Source organism: Oncorhynchus tshawytscha, unplaced genomic scaffold, assembly GCF_018296145.1.
Source record: "Oncorhynchus tshawytscha isolate Ot180627B unplaced genomic scaffold, Otsh_v2.0 Un_contig_2871_pilon_pilon, whole genome shotgun sequence".
Classification (NCBI taxonomy): domain Eukaryota; kingdom Metazoa; phylum Chordata; class Actinopteri; order Salmoniformes; family Salmonidae; genus Oncorhynchus; species Oncorhynchus tshawytscha.
The window spans coordinates 67,106-85,727 of NW_024609607.1; the positions used below are offsets into that span (position 1 = coordinate 67,106).

The 18,622-nt window shown below is 46.1% G+C and overlaps 1 protein-coding gene across 1 annotated transcript; it reads right to left on the reverse strand.

Annotated features, from left to right (window-relative positions):
* Positions 1-837: 837 nt before the first annotated feature.
* tekt4 (tektin 4) lies at positions 838-10,135 on the reverse strand. Its single transcript, XM_042316240.1, has 6 exons — positions 9,309-10,135; positions 9,105-9,175; positions 3,677-3,820; positions 3,183-3,405; positions 1,473-1,627; positions 838-1,179 (listed from the first exon to the last, which is right to left on the reverse strand). Exons 1-6 carry the CDS (start codon positions 9,843-9,845, stop codon positions 966-968), a joined length of 1,344 nt encoding a protein of 447 aa, XP_042172174.1. The 5' UTR covers positions 9,846-10,135; the 3' UTR covers positions 838-965.
* Between the last annotated feature and the right edge of the window lie 8,487 nt (positions 10,136-18,622).

Below are 18,622 nucleotides of genomic sequence, written 5' to 3' on the forward strand. Positions count from 1 at the left end.
TAGGAACAGGGTTGGAGTGTAAACCTACAGGACAGTTGATCTGTAGGAACAGGGTTGGAGTGTAAACCTAGACAGGACAGTGTAAACCTAGTTGATCTGTAGGAACAGGGTTGGAGTGTAAACCTACAGGACAGTAGATCTGTAGGAACAGGGTTGGAGTGTAAACCTACAGGACAGTTGATCTAGGAACAGGGTTAGGAACAGGGTTGGAGGGTGTAAACCTACAGGACAGTAGACAGGAACAGGGTTGGAGTGTAAACCTACAGGACAGTAGATCTGTAGGAACAGGGTTGGAGTGTAAACCTACAGGACAGTAGATCTGTAGGAACAGGGTTGGAGTGTAAACCTACAGGACAGTAGATCTGTAGGAACAGGGTTGGAGTGTAAACCTACAGGACAGTAGACTGTAGGAACAGGGTTGGAGTGTAAACCTACAGGACGGTAGACTGTAGGAACAGGGTTGGAGTGTAAACCTATAGGACAGTTGATCTGTAGGAACAGGGTTGGAGTGTAAACCTACAGGACAGTAGATCTGTAGGAACAGGGTTGGAGTGTAAACCTACAGGACAGTAGATCTGTAGGAACAGGGTTGGAGTGTAAACCTACAGGACAGTAGATCTGTAGGAACAGGGTTGGAGTGTAAACCTACAGGACAGTAGACTGTAGGAACAGGGTTGGAGTGTAAACCTACAGGACCGTTGATCTGTAGGAAGAAGTTTGGGTTGCCCTGGGTTACATGTCAGATACATGAAGGGGAGTGATCGAGGGCAGAGGGAAGGGAGTATCTTACTGCTTTAGTGTACACTCTTAGACGAGTGTCTAGTGATCAGTCAGCTGTGACAGACAAGCCTTTATTGATTGACACAGCACAACTGGAAACACCAAGCAAATGTTGCACTAGTCACTAATACAGACTTGATCTCTCTCACACACACACACATCCCCCTGTCTCTCTCTCTCTCTCTTCAGTACCCAGACAGGGCTATGATGGTGGGGTAGCGGGTGCGGTGGGACATGCACTTGTCCCTGTCGATGAGCAGGCTGTGGGTCTTACAGCCGATGTCCTTCTCCAGCACCATGCGGGACTCCTCCAGGTGGGACAGGGAGCTCCGCGCTGCAGACAGCTGCTGCTGCAGGGATGACATGGTCTGGGAGATCTGACCTGCCTCGCCCACCAGGCTGGAGACAGAGAGAGAGAGAGGGGAAAGAGGGAGGAGAGATAGAAAGGAGGGGGAGGGGGAGCACAAGGAGAGAGAAAGAGAGCGACAGAGAGGATAGAGGGACGGGAAGAGAGACCGAAAGAGAGAGAGAGAGAGAGAAAGAGAGAGGGGAAGGAAAGGAGCTTGTCATACCAGTGTAGGTGTTTGTGAAAGATGGGAGAGAGAGTGCGATAGACAGATAGGTTTGGGTGTGTGTTTGTGTGTATGTCCGTGTGAGTGCTTACTGGCTTGCATCTCTGTGTGTGTGTGTACCTGAATTGTGGGTTGTCCCTACAGAGCTCCATGTGGGGTCTGTGTGAGCGTTGGTGCAGCCGGGACTGAGCCACTCTCAGAGGGGCCTCTTTATCATACAGAGCCTGCTGAAGAGACACAATGTTCCTCTCCTGGGCCCCGATCTGATCCAGGATCTACACACACACACACACACAACATTCCACACACACCACACTTCACACACACACACTCACTTCCACACACACACACAATAAACATCACACACACATAATGACATCACAATAATGACATCACACACACACACAGTGTTGAGTTCAGACATCACACACACACACACAGTGTTGAGTTCATTCTCTGCATTCCAGCCTCAGCTGGATACCTTACTGACATCACAATACCCCATAATGACATCACAATACCCCATAATGGGGGTGGATAAATACAGTGCCTTCGGAAAGTATTCAGACCCCTTGACTCCTTACAGCCCACATTTTGACATCAAATTATGTTACATAATGACATCCTTATTCTAAAATATGATTAAATACATAAAATAATACCCCATAATCATCAATGTGACATCACAATACCCCATAATGACATCACAATACCCCATAATGACATCACAATACCCCATAATGACATGACACAATACCCCATAATGACATCACAATACCCCATACTGACATCACAATACCCCATAATGACATCACAATACCCCATAATGACATCACAATACCTAATAATGACAAAGCAAAAACAGATTTTTTTAACATTTTTGTAAATTTATACAAAAAAAGAAATATAAAGTATTCAGACCCTTCACTCAGTATTTTGTTGAAGAAGCTTTGGCAGCAATTACAGCCTTGAGTCTTCTTGGGTATGAGACTACAAGCTTGGCACACCTGCATTTGGGGAGTTTCTCCCATTCTTCTCTGCAGATCTTCTTGGGTATGAGACTACAAGCTTGGCACACCTGTATTTGGGGAGTTTCTCCCATTCTTCTCTGCAGATCCTCTCAAGGTCTGTCAGGTTGGATGGGGAGTGTCACTGCACAGATATTTTCAGGTCTCTCCAGAGATGTTCGATCAGGTTCAAGTCCAGACACTCAAGGACATTCAGAGACTTGTCCTGAAGACACTCTTGTGTTGTCTTGGCTGTGTGCTTAGGGTTATTATTCTGTTGGAAGCTGACCCTTTGTCCCCGTCTGAGATCCTGAGCACTCTGGAGCAGGTTTTCATCAAGGATCGCTCCATTCATCTTTGCCTCGATCCTGACTATACTATTGCGCCTGCCCCTGAAAAACATCCCCACAGCATGCATGCTGCCACCACCATGCTTCACCGTAGGGATGGTGCCAGGTTTCCTCCAGACGTGATGCTTGGCATTCAGGCCAAAGAGTTCAATCTTGGTTTCATCAGACCTGTTTTCGCTTTGTCATTATGGGGTATTGTGTGTAGATTGAGGAGGATAAAAAAACAATTGTATCCATTTTAGAACAAGGCTGTAACGTCACAAAATGTGTAAAAAGGGGAAGGGGTCTGAATACTTTCCGAAGGCGCTGAATGTCATGAAAATCTTCAGGTCTTCAGATGAAAACATTCTCTTTGCCTGCTGGGTAGGCATCAATTTCTGTATGTTTTGTTTAATTAGAGGAAGGGTTGAGTTTTGGCCATTGAAACGACACACACACACACCACCTCCACCAACCCCCCCACCCCAACACACCTGAGTGAGATGCAGCTGTAGCTGTGTCTTGGCCTCAGTGAGCTGCAGACAGCGCTGGCTGAAGGCCTGGTCTACGTTAGAGCACTGGACCCTCAGGTCCTCAGCCGTCTCCTGTAGGACCCTCTCCACCAGCAGCCTGAGCTCCACGCTGGCCTGCTCCTCCCGCTGAGCCACAGACAGGTTGTCCTGGGTGAAAGACACCCACGCATCACGGTTACACAGCCTGGGAGAGAGGAGGGAGATGTTAACACACTATTAATACACACACACACCAACGTGGTGTCTGAGTTGGGGTGGTACTGTGTGGGGTAGTACCGAGTTGGGGTGGTACTGAGTTGGGGTGGTCCTGTAGGTTGTCTGAGTTGGGGTGGTACTGAGTTGGGGTGGTACTGTGTTGGGGTGGTACTGTGTTGGGGTGGTACTGAGTTGGGGTGGTACTGAGTTGGGGTGGTACTGAGTTGGGGTGGTACTGTGTGTATTATACAGCTACTCACTGGTCCTGTAGGTTGTCTGAGTTGGGGTGGTACTGAGTGTCAGTACTCATGTTGTTGTAGCGACCACACTGGTCATCCAGACTGTAGGCCTGGTACTTATCAGACCAGTCCAGCTCTAGAGTCTGCTTGGCATCTCTGTTACACCTGATACACACACACACAGTGGGACACAGTGAGGGGCAGAAAGCCAGTGTGAGGGTCTGATGAGGGTCTGGTAGGGAGTGAAAAGCTGAAGTGAGGATAGTCATGTGATTAACTGTTCAGCAGTATAATAGTCATGTGATTAACTGTTCAGCAGTATAATAGTCATGTGACTAACTGTTCAGCAGTCTAATAGCCATGTGATTAACTGTTCAGCAGTATAATAGCCATGTGATTAACTGTTCAGCACTCTAATAGTCATGTGATTAACTGTTCAGCAGTCTAATAGCTTTGGGGTAGAAGCTGTTCAGGAGCCTTTTGGTCCTAGACTTGGCGCTCCGGTAGTGCTTGCCATGCGGTAGCAGAGAGAATAGTCTATGACTAGAGTGGCTGGAGTCTTTGACAATTTTTAGGGCCTTCCTCTGACACCGCCTGGTATAGAGGTCCTGGATGGCAGGGAGCTCAGCCCCAGTTATGTACTGGGCCATACGCACTACCCTCTGTAGCGCCTAGCACGGTCGGATGCCGTGCAGTTGCCATACCAAGCGGTGATGCAGGCAGTCAAGATGCTCTCAATGGTGCAGCTGTATAACCTTTAGAGGATCTGAGGGCCCATGCCAAATCTTTTCAGCCTCCTGAGGGGAAGAGACGTTGTCATGCCCTTTCCACCTCTGTGTTGGTGTGTTTGGACCATGATGGGTCCTTAGTGATGTGAACACTGAGGATCTTGAAGCTCTCGACCGTCTCCACTACAGCCCCATCCATGTGGATTGTAGAGGCTCGGCCCTCCTGTTTCCTGTAGTCCAGATAGGCTCCTTTGTCTTGTCCACGATGAGGGAGAGGTTGTTGTCCTGGCACCACACTGCCAGGTCTCAGCCTCCAGGGTAGGCTGTCTCATTGTTGTCGGTGACGAGGCCTACCACCGTTGTATCGTCAGCAAACTTGATGGTGTTGGAGTCGTGTGGGACCACGCAGTCGTGGGTGAACAGGGAGTAGAGGATGGGCCTTAGCAACACAGGGGACGTGAAATTAAGAATACATGTTTTGTATTTGCGATGTGTTGCCAGGTTACCATTTTCCAATGAAGCACTGTGAGTAGCTGGACACACGATAATGCCCCACTGTTCAAAAGGAATTTTCAAGAAGGCTAAAAACAAATGATTGATGGATGAACACACACACACACTTTTCAAATGTTGGGTGTGCTAACTATGTTTCTCTGGAACAATAAAACAATGAATGATTTAACCTTTCTTTAACTAGGCAAGTCAGTTAAGAGCAAATTATTATTTACAATGACGGCCTACCCCAGGCTAAACCCGGACGACGCTGGGACAATTGTGCGCCGCCCTTTGGGACTCCCAATCACTGCCGGATGTGATCCAGCCTGGATGAATCACAACGTTAGTAAAGCAATGACTGTTTCAGGCACGTTTCAGTTGAATGTATTCAGAGGTGGGACAAAGTAATTGTTTTACAAGTCACAAGTAAGTCTCAAGTCTTAGCACTCAAGTCAAGTCCCAAGTCAAGACAGGCAAGTCCGAGTAAAGCCCCAAGTCAAGACAGGCAAGTCCGAGTCAAGTCTCAAGTCCTACACTTTGAGTTTTGAGTCCTAAACAAGTCATAATGTGCTCTTCACCAAATGTAATACCATTTCATATTTTTAACAAGAATAATAGTTAGTATATTACATTTACGCAAATCATGAATGCTTTTTAAAATATCTATATATTTATTACTTTCCAAATAAATGTTATCTTTCCATGGAAATACATAGGTAGCCCTGAGAAAGTCCCCGTCCCCATAGTGATCGACTATCGAGGATCGCTATGAGGCGCAATCGGGCAATGTAGGCTTGTACACAATAGCCCAACCTTGTTTTAGGAACAGCAGTTACTGCTGTAAGGCAGGCTTTAGGCTACCAACTGCCTAGCCAGTTGTAGCTCAAGTGTGGGTGCAAATGATCACGTTCCCGCACTGACTGACTGTGTGGAGGCTCATTGATTTAAAATTATCTTAGCCCACATGATACTCTATTAAAGTAATAAAATATATAACTGTCGGCTATATTAGCCACGATTTACCGTTCTTTGTGCAGATTCAAATGTCGGACAAAATTGGAAAGTGTTGCGCCTCCGTCTGTAATTCTCTTCCCGCATGAAGTTGCAATCTGTTTTGTGACACAATTCTTGCACAATTTGATTGGTTGCTGTCCGATTCAAACTGTAATCCGCTAAATGAAGAGTTGATGCACCGCACACTTTTTTAATAGCAATTGGTTTGCATGGTTTGTGCGAGCACCTACGTGCTCCAGACAGTAGGGGGAGCCAGAAGACTAAAACTCAAAGGACACATTGTACCCCATATCAGGGTCCTATTTATTAATACACACTGAGCAAAACTTTGACAAACAATATGCAATGGAAAACAAAAATGAACGTTTCTTATTGGGCAACTTTAGGTAGTCCATCCCTGTTTGAGTCTAATTTCCTTTGTTTGGTGCCTAATGAATAGGCTACAACCCAGCTCAGCTGTAGTCTTAATGAATAGGCTACAACCCAGCTCAGCTGTAGTCTTAATGAATAGGCTACAACCCAGCTCAGCTGTAGTCTTAATGAATAGGCTACAACCCAGCTCAGCTTTAGTCTTAATGAATAGGCTACAACCCAGCTCAGCTGTAGTCTTAATGAATAGGCTACAACCCAGCTCAGCTGTAGTCTTAATGAATAGGCTACAACCCAGCTCAGCTGTAGTCTTAATGAATAGGCTACAACCCAGCTCAGCTGTAGTCTTAATGAATAGGCTACAAACCCAGCTCAGCTGTAGTCTTAATGAATAGGCTACAACCCAGCTCAGCTGTAGTCTTAATGAATAGGCTACAACCCAGCTCAGCTGTAGTCTTAATGAATAGGCTACAACCCAGCTCAGCTGTAGTCTTAATGAATAGGCTACAACCCAGCTCAGCTGTAGTCTTAATGAAGGCTAGGCTCACAACCCAGCTCAGCTGTAGTCTTAATGAATAGGCTACAACCCAGCTCAGCTGTAGTCTTAATGAATAGGCTACAACCCAGCTCAGCTGTAGTCTTAATGAATAGGCTACAACCCAGCTCAGCTGTAGTCTTAATGAAGGCTAGGCTACAACCCAGCTCAGCTGTAGTCTTAATGAATAGGCTACAACCCAGCTTAGTCTTAATGAATAGGCTACAACCCAGCTCAGCTGTAGTCTTAATGAATAGGCTACAACCCAGCTCAGCTGTAGTCTTAATGAACAGGCTACAACCCAGCTCAGCTTTAGTCTTAATGAATAGGCTACAACCCAGCTCAGCTGTAGTCTTAATGAACAGGCTACAACCCAGCTCAGCTGTAGTCTTAATGAATAGGCTACAACCCAGCTCAGCTGTAGTCTTAATGAATAGGCTACAACCCAGCTCAGCTTTAGTCTTAATGAATAGGCTACAACCCAGCTCAGCTTTAGTCTTAATGAATAGGCTACAACCCAGCTCAGCTGTAGTCTTAATGAATAGGCTACAACCCAGCTCAGCTGTAGTCTTAATGAATAGGCTACAACCCAGCTCAGCTTTAGTCCAGCTCAGCTTTAGTCTTAATGAACAGGCTACAACCCAGCTCAGCTGTAGTCTTAATGAATAGGCTACAACCCAGCTCAGCTGTAGTCTTAATGAATAGGCTACAACCCAGCTCAGCTGTAGTCTTAATGAAAGGCTACAACCCAGCTCAGCTTTAGTCTTAATGAATAGGCTACAACCCAGCTCAGCTGTAGTCTTAATGAATAGGCTACAACCCAGCTCAGCTTTAGTCTTAATGAATAGGCTACAACCCAGCTCAGCTGTAGTCTTTGAATAGGCTACAACCCAGCTCAGCTGTAGTCTTAATGAATAGGCTACAACCCAGCTCAGCTTTAGTCTTAATGAATAGGCTACAACCCAGCTCAGCTTTAGTCTTAATGAATAGGCTACAACCCAAGCCTTTAGTCTTAATGAATAGGCTACAACCCAGCTCAGCTGTAGTCTTAATGAAGCTAGGCTTAATGAACAACCCAGCTCAGCTGTAGTCTTAATGAATAGGCTACAACCCAGCTCAGCTTTAGTCTTAATGAATAGGCTACAACCCAGCTCAGCTTTAGTCTTAATGAATAGGCTACAACCCAGCTCAGCTGTAGTCTTAATGAATAGGCTACAACCCAGCTCAGCTGTAGTCTTAATGAATAGGCTACAACCCAGCTCAGCTGTAGTCTTAATGAATAGGCTACAACCCAGCTCAGCCCAGCTGCTTTAGTCTTAATGAATAGGCTACAACCCAGCTCAGCTGTAGTCTTAATGAACAGGCTACAACCCAGCTCAGCTGTAGTCTTAATGAATAGGCTACAACCCAGCTCAGCTGTAGTCTTAATGAATAGGCTACAACCCAGCTCAGCTGTAGTCTTAATGAATAGGCTACAACCCAGCTCAGCTGTAGTCTTAATGAATAGGCTACAACCCAGCTCAGCTGTAGTCTTAATGAACAGGCTACAACCCAGCTCAGCTTTAGTCTTAATGAATAGGCTACAACCCAGCTCAGCTGTAGTCTTAATGAATAGGCTACAACCCAGCTCAGCTGTAGTCTTAATGAATAGGCTACAACCCAGCTCAGCTGTAGTCTTAATGAATAGGCTGAATAGGTCTTAATGAATAGGCTACACCCAGCTCACTGTAGTCTTAATGAATAGGCTACAACCCAGCTCAGCTGTAGTCTTAATGAATAGGCTACAACCCAGCTCAGCTGTAGTCTTAATGAATAGGCTACAACCCAGCTCAGCTGTAGTCTTAATGAATAGGCTACAACCCAGCTCAGCTGTAGTCTTAATGAATAGGCTACAACCCAGCTCAGCTGTAGTCTTAATGAATAGGCTACAACCCAGCTCAGTTGTAGTCTTAATGAATAGGCTACAACCCAGCTCAGCTGTAGTCTTAATGAATAGGCTACAACCCAGCTCAGCTGTAGTCTTAATGAATAGGCTACAACCCAGCTCAGCTGTAGTCTTAATGAATAGGCTACAACCCAGCTCAGCTGTAGTCTTAATGAATAGGCTACAACCCAGCTCAGATGTAGTCTTAATGAATAGGCTTACAACCCAGCTCAGCTGTCGTCCTTTAGGCCTTTCCTAGACTAGTGTGTGGAAATGTGTGATTACACAATCAAATGAAAAGAGAGGATCTTATAAATAAACCATGTATGTAGTTACTGCTGATGCATCTAAAATATTCATTGTGACACTAATTGTGACGCTCACTTGATTTGATTGACAGCCTGACTCAGCGTTCTCTTCAACAGAGCCTGGATGCTCCTGATCAACTCCACCTCCTGCGGTACACAAACACAACCATCACCTTATTTTCAGATTGGTTTCTAGTGAAATAACGTCTAGGCAACATTTAGTAATGATACAAGTATTTCGACTTGAGCAAAGACAAGTCGATGTTATTGTTTTAATCACCTTAAGCAGCTCCTCCTCTACGCCGTCTTTAACCAGGTCGGGACCCAGCCGCCGTTCCCGACAGGTTAGGTTATCCGTGGCGATGGCGAACGGGATCTCGGTGGCGTCCAGCGCCTTCAACAGCCTTCTCTTCTGCCCCAGGAGGAGGTCTGTCTCGGCCACCAGCTTCTCGATGTGCCGCTGCAGCTCCGACTTCCAGAAGTGGATATGCTGCAGTCTCTCTCCCAGGTGCCGCGTCCCCTCAGCTTGGGTGCGCAGAGTCCCGGCCTCGGTTTCTTGATACAGTATTTTGGACTCATGGCAAATCCTCTCGGCGTTGTTTCGGTCAGTAGCGGCCTGGTGAAGGGTAGAGAAGTTATTGATGTGCCATTCCTCCGGGCTGTACTTGGATGAACGGTACCCCGCCGTAGCCAAGCCGGAGGAGGGATAGAAGCCCTCCTTGAATGTGGCCTCTGCGTCTGGAGGGAACGGCTCGCCTGCTTGGGCAACTGACCTGCTGTCGAAATTATGTCTGGCCACTAAAACTTCTGAAGACATTTTGTGGCGAATTGGTGATACCTGATATTAAAAACACTGCGACCCGACGTAGTTAACGGAGGAGTCGCAGCATAACAAGAGCCACACAGGGTTGTAGTTAACGGAGTCGCAGCATAACAAGAGCCACACAGGGTTGTAGTTAACGGAGTCGCAGCATAACAAGAGCCACACAGGGTTGTAGTTAACGGAGTCGCAGCATAACAAGAGCCACACAGGGTTGTAGTTAACGGAGTCGCAGCATAACAAGAGCCACACAGGGGAAGTGAAGAATCACATGTTTTATATTTGCGCTGCGTTGCCAGGTGACCTGTTTCCAAGGAAACACTGTGTAACTGGACACGCGATAATGCCCCAAGGTTCCAAATGAATGATCAGGCAACAACAAATGGTGAATGGAGGAACACACACACACACACATTTTTTCAAATGTATTCATCTGAATATAGGCCTATGTTAGGTGTGCTAACTACATTTATATACCCATTTATATGTCCAAAAATAGATGTCGCAACTAAGGATTGCCACTTTAATTGATGAATAATAATTGTTTTAATAATGTCAATAATAATTTGAACTTTTAACATGACAGTGGCCCCTGTGTTTTTTTCCCAGAAACATACATGCACACCCACACACACACAAGCATATTCACACCCCTCCAATTCTCCACTTTAAAGCCCTTTAACGGAGTCATAGGTCTCTGGTCTATTGATGGGAATCAGAGTCTTCAGGGCTGTGTCCCAAATTACACCCTGTTGCCCAGATAGTGTACTACGCATTGTCATTTGGGAAACACTACTGGTGTGAGGGGAATTTCCTGTTTCACTGGGCTGTGCCACACAGTGATGATGCAATTACACTGGAACTAGTGAGTGACCAATGGGAGTAGTTATTGTCCATCAGGCTTGTGTTCTATTCAGTCATGTAAGATCAGGTTTTCCCATCTGCCTCACATCTGTGTGCATTCTCTCTCTCTCTCTCTCTCTCTCTCTCTCTCTGTCTCTCTCTCTCTCTCTCTGTCTCTCTCTGTCTCTCTCTGTCTCTCTCTCTCTCTCTCTGTCTCTGTCTCTGTCTCTGTCTCTGTCTCTCTCTCTGTCTCTCTCGCTCTCGCTCTCTCTCTCTCTCTCTCTCTCTCTCTCTCTCTCTCTCTCTCTCTCTGTCTCTCTCTCTGTCTCTCTCTCTGTCTCTCTCTCTCTCTCGCTCTCTCTCTCTCTGTCTCTCTCTCTCTCTCTCTCTCTCTCTCTCTCTGTCTCTCTCTCTCTCTCTCTCTCTCTCTCTCTCTCTCTCTCTCTCTCTCTCTGTCTCTCTCTCTCTCTCTCTCTCTCTCTCTCTCTCAATTTTTCAATTCAATTTCAATTTAAGGGCTTTATTGGCATGGGAAACATGTTAACATTGTCAAAGCAAGTAAAGTAGATAATAAACAAATGTGAAACAAACAATAAACATTGCACTCACAAAAGTTCCAAAAGAATAAAGACATTACACATGTCATATTATGTCTATATACAGTGTTGTAACAATGTGCAAATGGTTCAAGTACAAAAGGGAAAATAAATCAACGTATATGTGTTGGGTTTACCATGGTGTTTGTTCTTCACTGGTTGACCTTTTCTCGTGGCAACAGGTCACACATCTTGCTGCTGTGATGACACACTGTTGTATTTCATCCAATAGATATGGGAGTTTATCAAATTTGGGTTTGTTTTCAAATTCTTTGTGGGTCTGTGTAATCTGAGGGAAATATGTGTCTCTAATTTGCTCATACATTGGGCAGGAGGTTAGGAAGTGCAGCTCAGTTTCCACCTCATTTTGTGGGCAGTGTGCACAGAGGATATTTTTGCAGAATTCTGCATGCAGCCTCTCAATTTGGTGTTTGTCCCATTTTGTGAATTATTGGTTGGTGAGCGGACCCCAGACCTCACAACCATAAAGGGCAATGGGTTTTATGACTGGTTTAAAGTATTCATAGCCAGATCCTCATTGGTATGTCAAATTGTATGTTCCTTTTGATGGCATAGAAGGAGCTTCATGCCTTGTCTCTCAGCTCGTTCACAGCTTTGTTTAGGCCGAGGGATGTATAGGTTTTTGTGTGCTCTAGGGCAATGGTGTCTAGATGGAATTTATATTTGTGGTCCTGGCAACTGGACATTTTTTGGAACAACATTATTTTTTATCTTACTGATGTTTACTGTTAGGGCCCAGATCTGACAGAATATGTGCAGAAGATCTAGGTGTGGGATGTAGGCCTTCTCTCTCTCTGTCTGGAGTAGCAGCTCTGATCTTTAGCTCCACACAGTCCGCAGTACCGCGTCTCCTCCAGGGCTCCAGTCCACAGTACCTCGTCTCCTCCAGGACTCCAGTCCACAGTACCCAGTCTCCTCCAGGACTCCAGTCCACAGTACCCAGTCTCCTCCAGGACTCCAGTCCACAGTACCCAGTCTCCTCCAGGACTCCAGTCCACAGTAAAATCAAATCAAATCAAATCAAATTTTATTTGTCACATACACATGGTTAGCAGATGTTAATGCGAGTGTAGCGAAATGCTTGTGCTTCTAGTTCCGACAATGCAGTAATAACGAGCAAGTAATCTAACTAACAATTCCAAAAAAACTACTGTCATACACAGTGTAAGGGGATAAAGAATATGTACATAAGGATATATGAATGAGTGATGGTACAGAGCAGCATAGGCAAGATACAGTAGATGATATCGAGTACAGTATATACATATGAGATAAGTATGTAAACCAAGTGGCATAGTTAAAGTGGCTAGTGATACATGTATTACATAAGGATGCAGTCGATGATATAGAGTACAGTATCAACGTATGCATATGAGATGAACAATGTAGGGTAAGTAACATTATATAAGGTAGCATTGTTTAAAGTGGCTAGTGATATATTTACATCATTTCCCATCGATTCCCATGATTAAAGTGGCTGGAGTAGAGTCAGTGTCATTGACAGTGTGTTGGCAGTAGCCACTCAATGTTAGTGGTGGCTGTTTAACAGTCTGATGGCCTTGAGATAGAAGCTGTTTTTCAGTCTCTCGGTCCCAGCTTTGATGCACCTGTACTGACCTCGCCTTCTGGATGGCAGCGGGGTGAACAGGCAGTGGCTCGGGTGGTTGATGTCCTTGATGATCTTTATGGCCTTCCTGTAGCATCGGGTGGTGTAGGTGTCCTGGAGGGCAGGTAGTTTGCCCCCGGTGATGCGTTGTGCAGACCTCACTACCCTCTGGAGAGCCTTACGGTTGAGGGCGGTGCAGTTGCCATACCAGGCGGTGATACAGCCCGCCAGGATGCTCTCGATTGTGCATCTGTAGAAGTTTGTGAGTGCTTTTGGTGACAAGCCGAATTTCTTCAGCCTCCTGAGGTTGAAGAGGCGCTGCTGCGCCTTCCTCACGATGCTGTCTGTGTGAGTGGACCAATTCAGTTTGTCTGTGATGTGTATGCCGAGGAACTTAAAACTTGCTACCCTCTCCACTACTGTTCCATCGATGTGGATGGGGGTGTTCCCTCTGCTGTTTCCTGAAGTCCACAATCATCTCCTTAGTTTTGTTGACGTTGAGTGTGAGGTTATTTTCCTGACACCACACTCCGAGGGCCCTCACCTCCTCCCTGTAGGCCGTCTCGTCGTTGTTGGTAATCAAGCCTACCACTGTTGTGTCGTCCGCAAACTTGATGATTGAGTTGGAGGCGTGCATGGCCACGCAGTCGTGGGTGAACAGGGAGTACAGGAGAGGGCTCAGAATGCACCCTTGTGGGGCCCCAGTGTTGAGGATCAGCGGGGAGGAGATGTTGTTGCCTACCCTCACCACCTGGGGGCGGCCCGTCAGGAAGTCCAGTACCCAGTTGCACAGGGCGGGGTCGAGACCCAGGGTCTCGAGCTTGATGACGAGCTTGGAGGGTACTATGGTGTTGAATGCCGAGCTGTAGTCGATGAACAGCATTCTCACATAGGTATTCCTCTTGTCCAGATGGGTTAGGGCAGTGTGCAGTGTGGTTGAGATTGCATCGTCTGTGGACCTATTTGGGCGGTAAGCAAATTGGAGTGGGTCAAGGGTGTCAGGTAGGGTGGAGGTGATATGGTCCTTGACTAGTCTCTCAAAGCACTTCATGATGACGGATGTGAGTGCTACGGGGCGGTAGTCGTTTAGCTCAGTTACCTTAGCTTTCTTGGGAACAGGAACAATGGTGGCCCTCTTGAAGCATGTGGGAACAGCAGACTGGTATAGGGATTGATTGAATATGTCCGTAAACACACCGGCCAGCTGGTCTGCGCATGCTCTGAGGGCGCGGCTGGGGATGCCGTCTGGGCCTGCAGCCTTGCGAGGGTTAACACGTTTAAATGTCTTACTCACTTCGGCTGCAGTGAAGGAGAGACCGCATGTTTCCGTTGCAGGCCGTGTCAGTGGCACTGTATTGTCCTCAAAGCGGGCAAAAAAGTTATTTAGTCTGCCTGGGAGCAAGACATCCTGGTCCGTGACTGGGCTGGGTTTCTTCCTGTAGTCCGTGATTGACTGTAGACCCTGCCACATACCTCTTGTGTCTGAGCCGTTGAATTGAGATTCTACTTTGTCTCTGTACTGGCGCTTAGCTTGTTTGATAGCCTTGCGGAGGGAATAGCTGCACTGTTTGTATTCAGCCATGTTACCAGACACCTTGCCCTGATTAAAAGCAGTGGTTCGTGCCTTCAGTTTCACACGAATGCTGCCATCAATCCACGTACCTCGTCTCCTCCAGGGCTCCAGTCCACAGTACCTCGTCTCCTCCAGGGCTCCAGTCCACAGTACCTCGTCTCCTCCAGGGCTCCAGTCCACAGTACCTCGTCTCCTCCAGAGCTCCAGTCCACAGTACCTCGTCTCCTCCAGAGCTCCAGTCCACAGTACCTCGTCTCCTCCAGAGCTCCAGTCCACAGTACCTCGTCTCCTCCAGAGCTCCAGTCCACAGTACCTCGTCTCCTCCAGAGCTCCAGTCCACAGTACCTCGTCTCCTCCAGGACTCCAGTCCACAGTACCTCGTCTCCTCCAGGACTCCAAAAAGGTAAGGGGCTGTTGCTCTGCTCGTGGCTGGGAAAGGGTGCTCTGAGTTGGGGGGTTTCAGAGTGCTTCTTTGGAGGATATAATAACATATGAAAGAGTTGTGTGTATGACTAGGAATATCTGTGTTTGTTTTGTGTGTGTTGCTACGTGAGAAAGAAAAGACTTGTTAGAAGAGGGGTGTTTTTAAATCGGTTTAGAGAAAACACAGCACCAGTCACCCTACCTTCTAACTCTGTCTTGGTGCCTAATGTTTGACAGCTCTGTTAGATGTGTACACACAGACAGCGCTGTTAGATGTGTACACACAGACAGCGCTGTTAGATGTGTACACACAGACATCTCTGTTAGATGTGTACACACAGACATCTCTGTTAGATGTGTACACACAGACAGCGTTGTTAGATGTGTACATCTGTTAGATGTGTACACACAGACATCTCTGTTAGATGTGTACACACAGACAGCTCTGTTAGATGTGTACACACAGACAGCTCTGTTAGATGTGTACACACAGACAGATCTGTTAGATGTGTACACACAGACAGAGTGGAAAACTGTACTTCACACATCAGTGAATTTGATAGCTAACCAAACCAGGCTAGGGTAGAATACCCAGGGCCCATTATGGGGACATGTCCAGCTGTTCTGTGAGATGTTGGATTAAGGAAATGAAAATAAAGCCTTCTGTAAATGTTTAACTGACTAGGATGTGTGAGTTTGGGTTTCTGCCCATTGTAAATGGGTATAGTAAAGTTCAAGGTTGGGGTCATTTCGAATTAAAGTCAGATAGTTCAAGATGACTTCTGAATAAATGAAAGAGGAGAAGCTTTTCATTTAAAAATCACTTCCTGAATTGGGTGTCTTAAATTCTAATTAACCCTGGTAAAGATTGACAACCAGATTATAATATCCTCTGGGAAATGGCTAGAAGTGATGGTCACTGGTGTGTGTGTAGTAGGGATGGTGAATTTGTGTGTGTGTGTAGTAGGGATGGTGAATTGGTGTGTGTGTGTAGTAGGGATGGTGAATTTGTGTGTGTGTAGTAGGGATGGTGAATTGGTGTGTGTGTGTGTGTAGTAGGGATGGTGAATTGGTGTGTGTGTGTGTGTAGTAGGGATGGTGAATTGGTGTGTGTGTGTGTGTAGTAGGGATGGTGAATTGGTGTGTGTGTGTGTGTAGTAGGGATGGTGAATTGGTGTGTGTGTGTGTGTAGTAGGGATGGTGAATTGGTGTGTGCGTGTGTGTAGTAGGGATGGTGAATTGGTGTGTGTGTGTAGTAGGGATGGTGAATTGGTGTGTGTGTGTGTAGTAGGGATGGTGAATTGGTGTGTGTGTGTGTAGTAGGGATGGTGAATTGGTGTGTGTGTGTGTAGTAGGGATGGTGAATTTGGTGTGTGTGTGTGTAGTAGGGATGGTGAATTGGTGTGTGTGTGTAGTAGGGATGGTGAATTGGTGTGTGTGTGTAGTAGGGATGGTGAATTGGTGTGTGTGTGTAGTAGGTATGGTGAATTGGTGTGTGTGTGTGTGTGTGTGTATTAGGGATGGTGAATTGGTGTGTGTGTGTGTGTGTGTGTAGTAGGGATGGTGAATTGTGTGTGTGTGTGTGTAGTAGGGATGGTGAATTGGTGTGTGTGTGTAGTAGGGATGGTGAATTGGTGTGTGTGTGTGTAGTAGGGATGGTGAATTGGTGTGTGTGTGTGTGTGTGTAGTAGGGATGGTGAATTGGTGTGTGTGTGTGTGGCAACAGCAGGTCCGCTTGCAGAATTCTCTGTAAGCATTGCCTGAAGCACGTGCCACCTACAGCACTGCGAATGGCCCACCCAACTATAACGGTCTCCATCAGTCACTCTCTCTCTACTCACGCACACACCACATCCCAAAGTGCCCTGATGGGGAAGAAACCACCCCCACCCCCCTACTGCCTCTGATCTGGCAGACTCAGTAAACACAAATACTGTGTAGTAGTAGACATGTGTAGTAGTAGTAGTAGTTAGTTGTGTATGAATAGGGACATGAGATACATTACATGATAATAACATGGAAAACACTGGTCACTTTCAAGATGCATCATCCTCATGTGATACGCACCCGCTCAAAACACCGCGGGAAGACACGTGTCGGCGCCATCCAATGCTGTTACAGTATTTAGCGTTTGTACGTTTTTGAAAAATGCAGAAGGAACCTCGTCTGTTGGAATCACATACTGCCAGTCGCAGCGATTTTTGGCGATTTGAATCATCCTTTTTTCTGGTAAGAGAATGATGTCTTGTATTTTTTTCATGGTTAGTTTTGGTTTCTGTAGTGGACGACGATAATAATAATAAACCTTGGCTGAGAAAGGGGAAAGGCGATACATAGTCAGTTTCACAAGTGAATTTATTCAGCTGCATTTAACCCAACTCCTTCATCGACGTCCACGGCGACTGGGAAGCAGTTGTTGTTTGGGGTTAACTGCCTTGCTCAAGGGCAGAACGGCAGACTATTTCAGATTATAGGCCCAGTGCTCTTAACCTCTAGGCTATGTGTCACCCAGTTGTTGGCACTTGTAATGAGCTTTATGCACTTTAGGATTGAGACTAAGTTAGTACTTCTGTTTTCAACATTCTGATCTCTGCATGTTTTGGATGTTCAACAGGCAACATTAGGACAGAGGGACAAAATTACCCAGGACTAAATAGACAACAACGTGAGATACTGAAGATAAGCCTACTATCTTTTTTAACCTTCAAGTTCACAACGTTATTTGAAATGTTCCGGGATTTTGGAAGAACAGGACAAGGACTGTCACGGTCACTGAAGGTAAAACGTAAGGGCCCTGGAGTAAAGCCTAGAGAAAGCATCAATCTAGGTGTGGTGCAGGCCATTGAAATCCCATACCCTGAAGGTATGGATTCTGAGGCTAGGAAACATCACAAGGGAGAAGTCTTGAGGAAACATCCTGAGACTCTTGATAGTGGATTACAAAAAAGCACTGAAGAACAGAGTCAAAACCAACTATGTTTTCTACACAGCGCACCCCGCAGCCTGGCGTAGGGCCCTGCGCCAAACCTACCCCAACACTAAAGAGAGAGACATCAACAATGCCGTACAGGTCAAAGTGTATGTCGATGACAGTCCCTTAAAGGTTGTTATTACAGTGAATCTTTATCACACCCGTACAGTCATGGTCCAAGGCTCTCAGAACCAGCTCAACAACTTTCAACAGGACTTTCAGGAACTGAAGGAAAAAGCTGAGCTGAATAAAAGCATTGTCACATACCAAGGAGCTTGTTAGAATTGCAAATGTATTGTGTTACATTTGTGGTAAATATAGTGTGTGTTTAGATAAGAAACATTTTAAAAGCATACATTTTTACTTCATTGTCAATAATTGTGTCTGTGTTTGTGAGTATAATACATCCGTGCGTGTGGTTGTGTGTGTGTGTATAATACTGCCCTACCAAGCAAAATAACATACCCCCAATTTGATCCAGAACACAATAGAGGCAGGATACTTGTCCACATGATTAAGCATGTATTTAATGTAGCAAAAATGACATTAACTCATTTTCGACCAAATGAGCAGTTACTGCCTTTTTGCTTGGTTGGGCAGAATACAGCTACTCACTGGTCCTGTAGGTTGTCTAAGTTGGGGTGGTACTGAGCTGGGGTGGTACTGTGTTGGGGTGGTACTGAGTTGGGGTGGTACTGAGTTGGGGTGGTACTGTGTTGGGGTGGTACTGTGTTGGGGTGG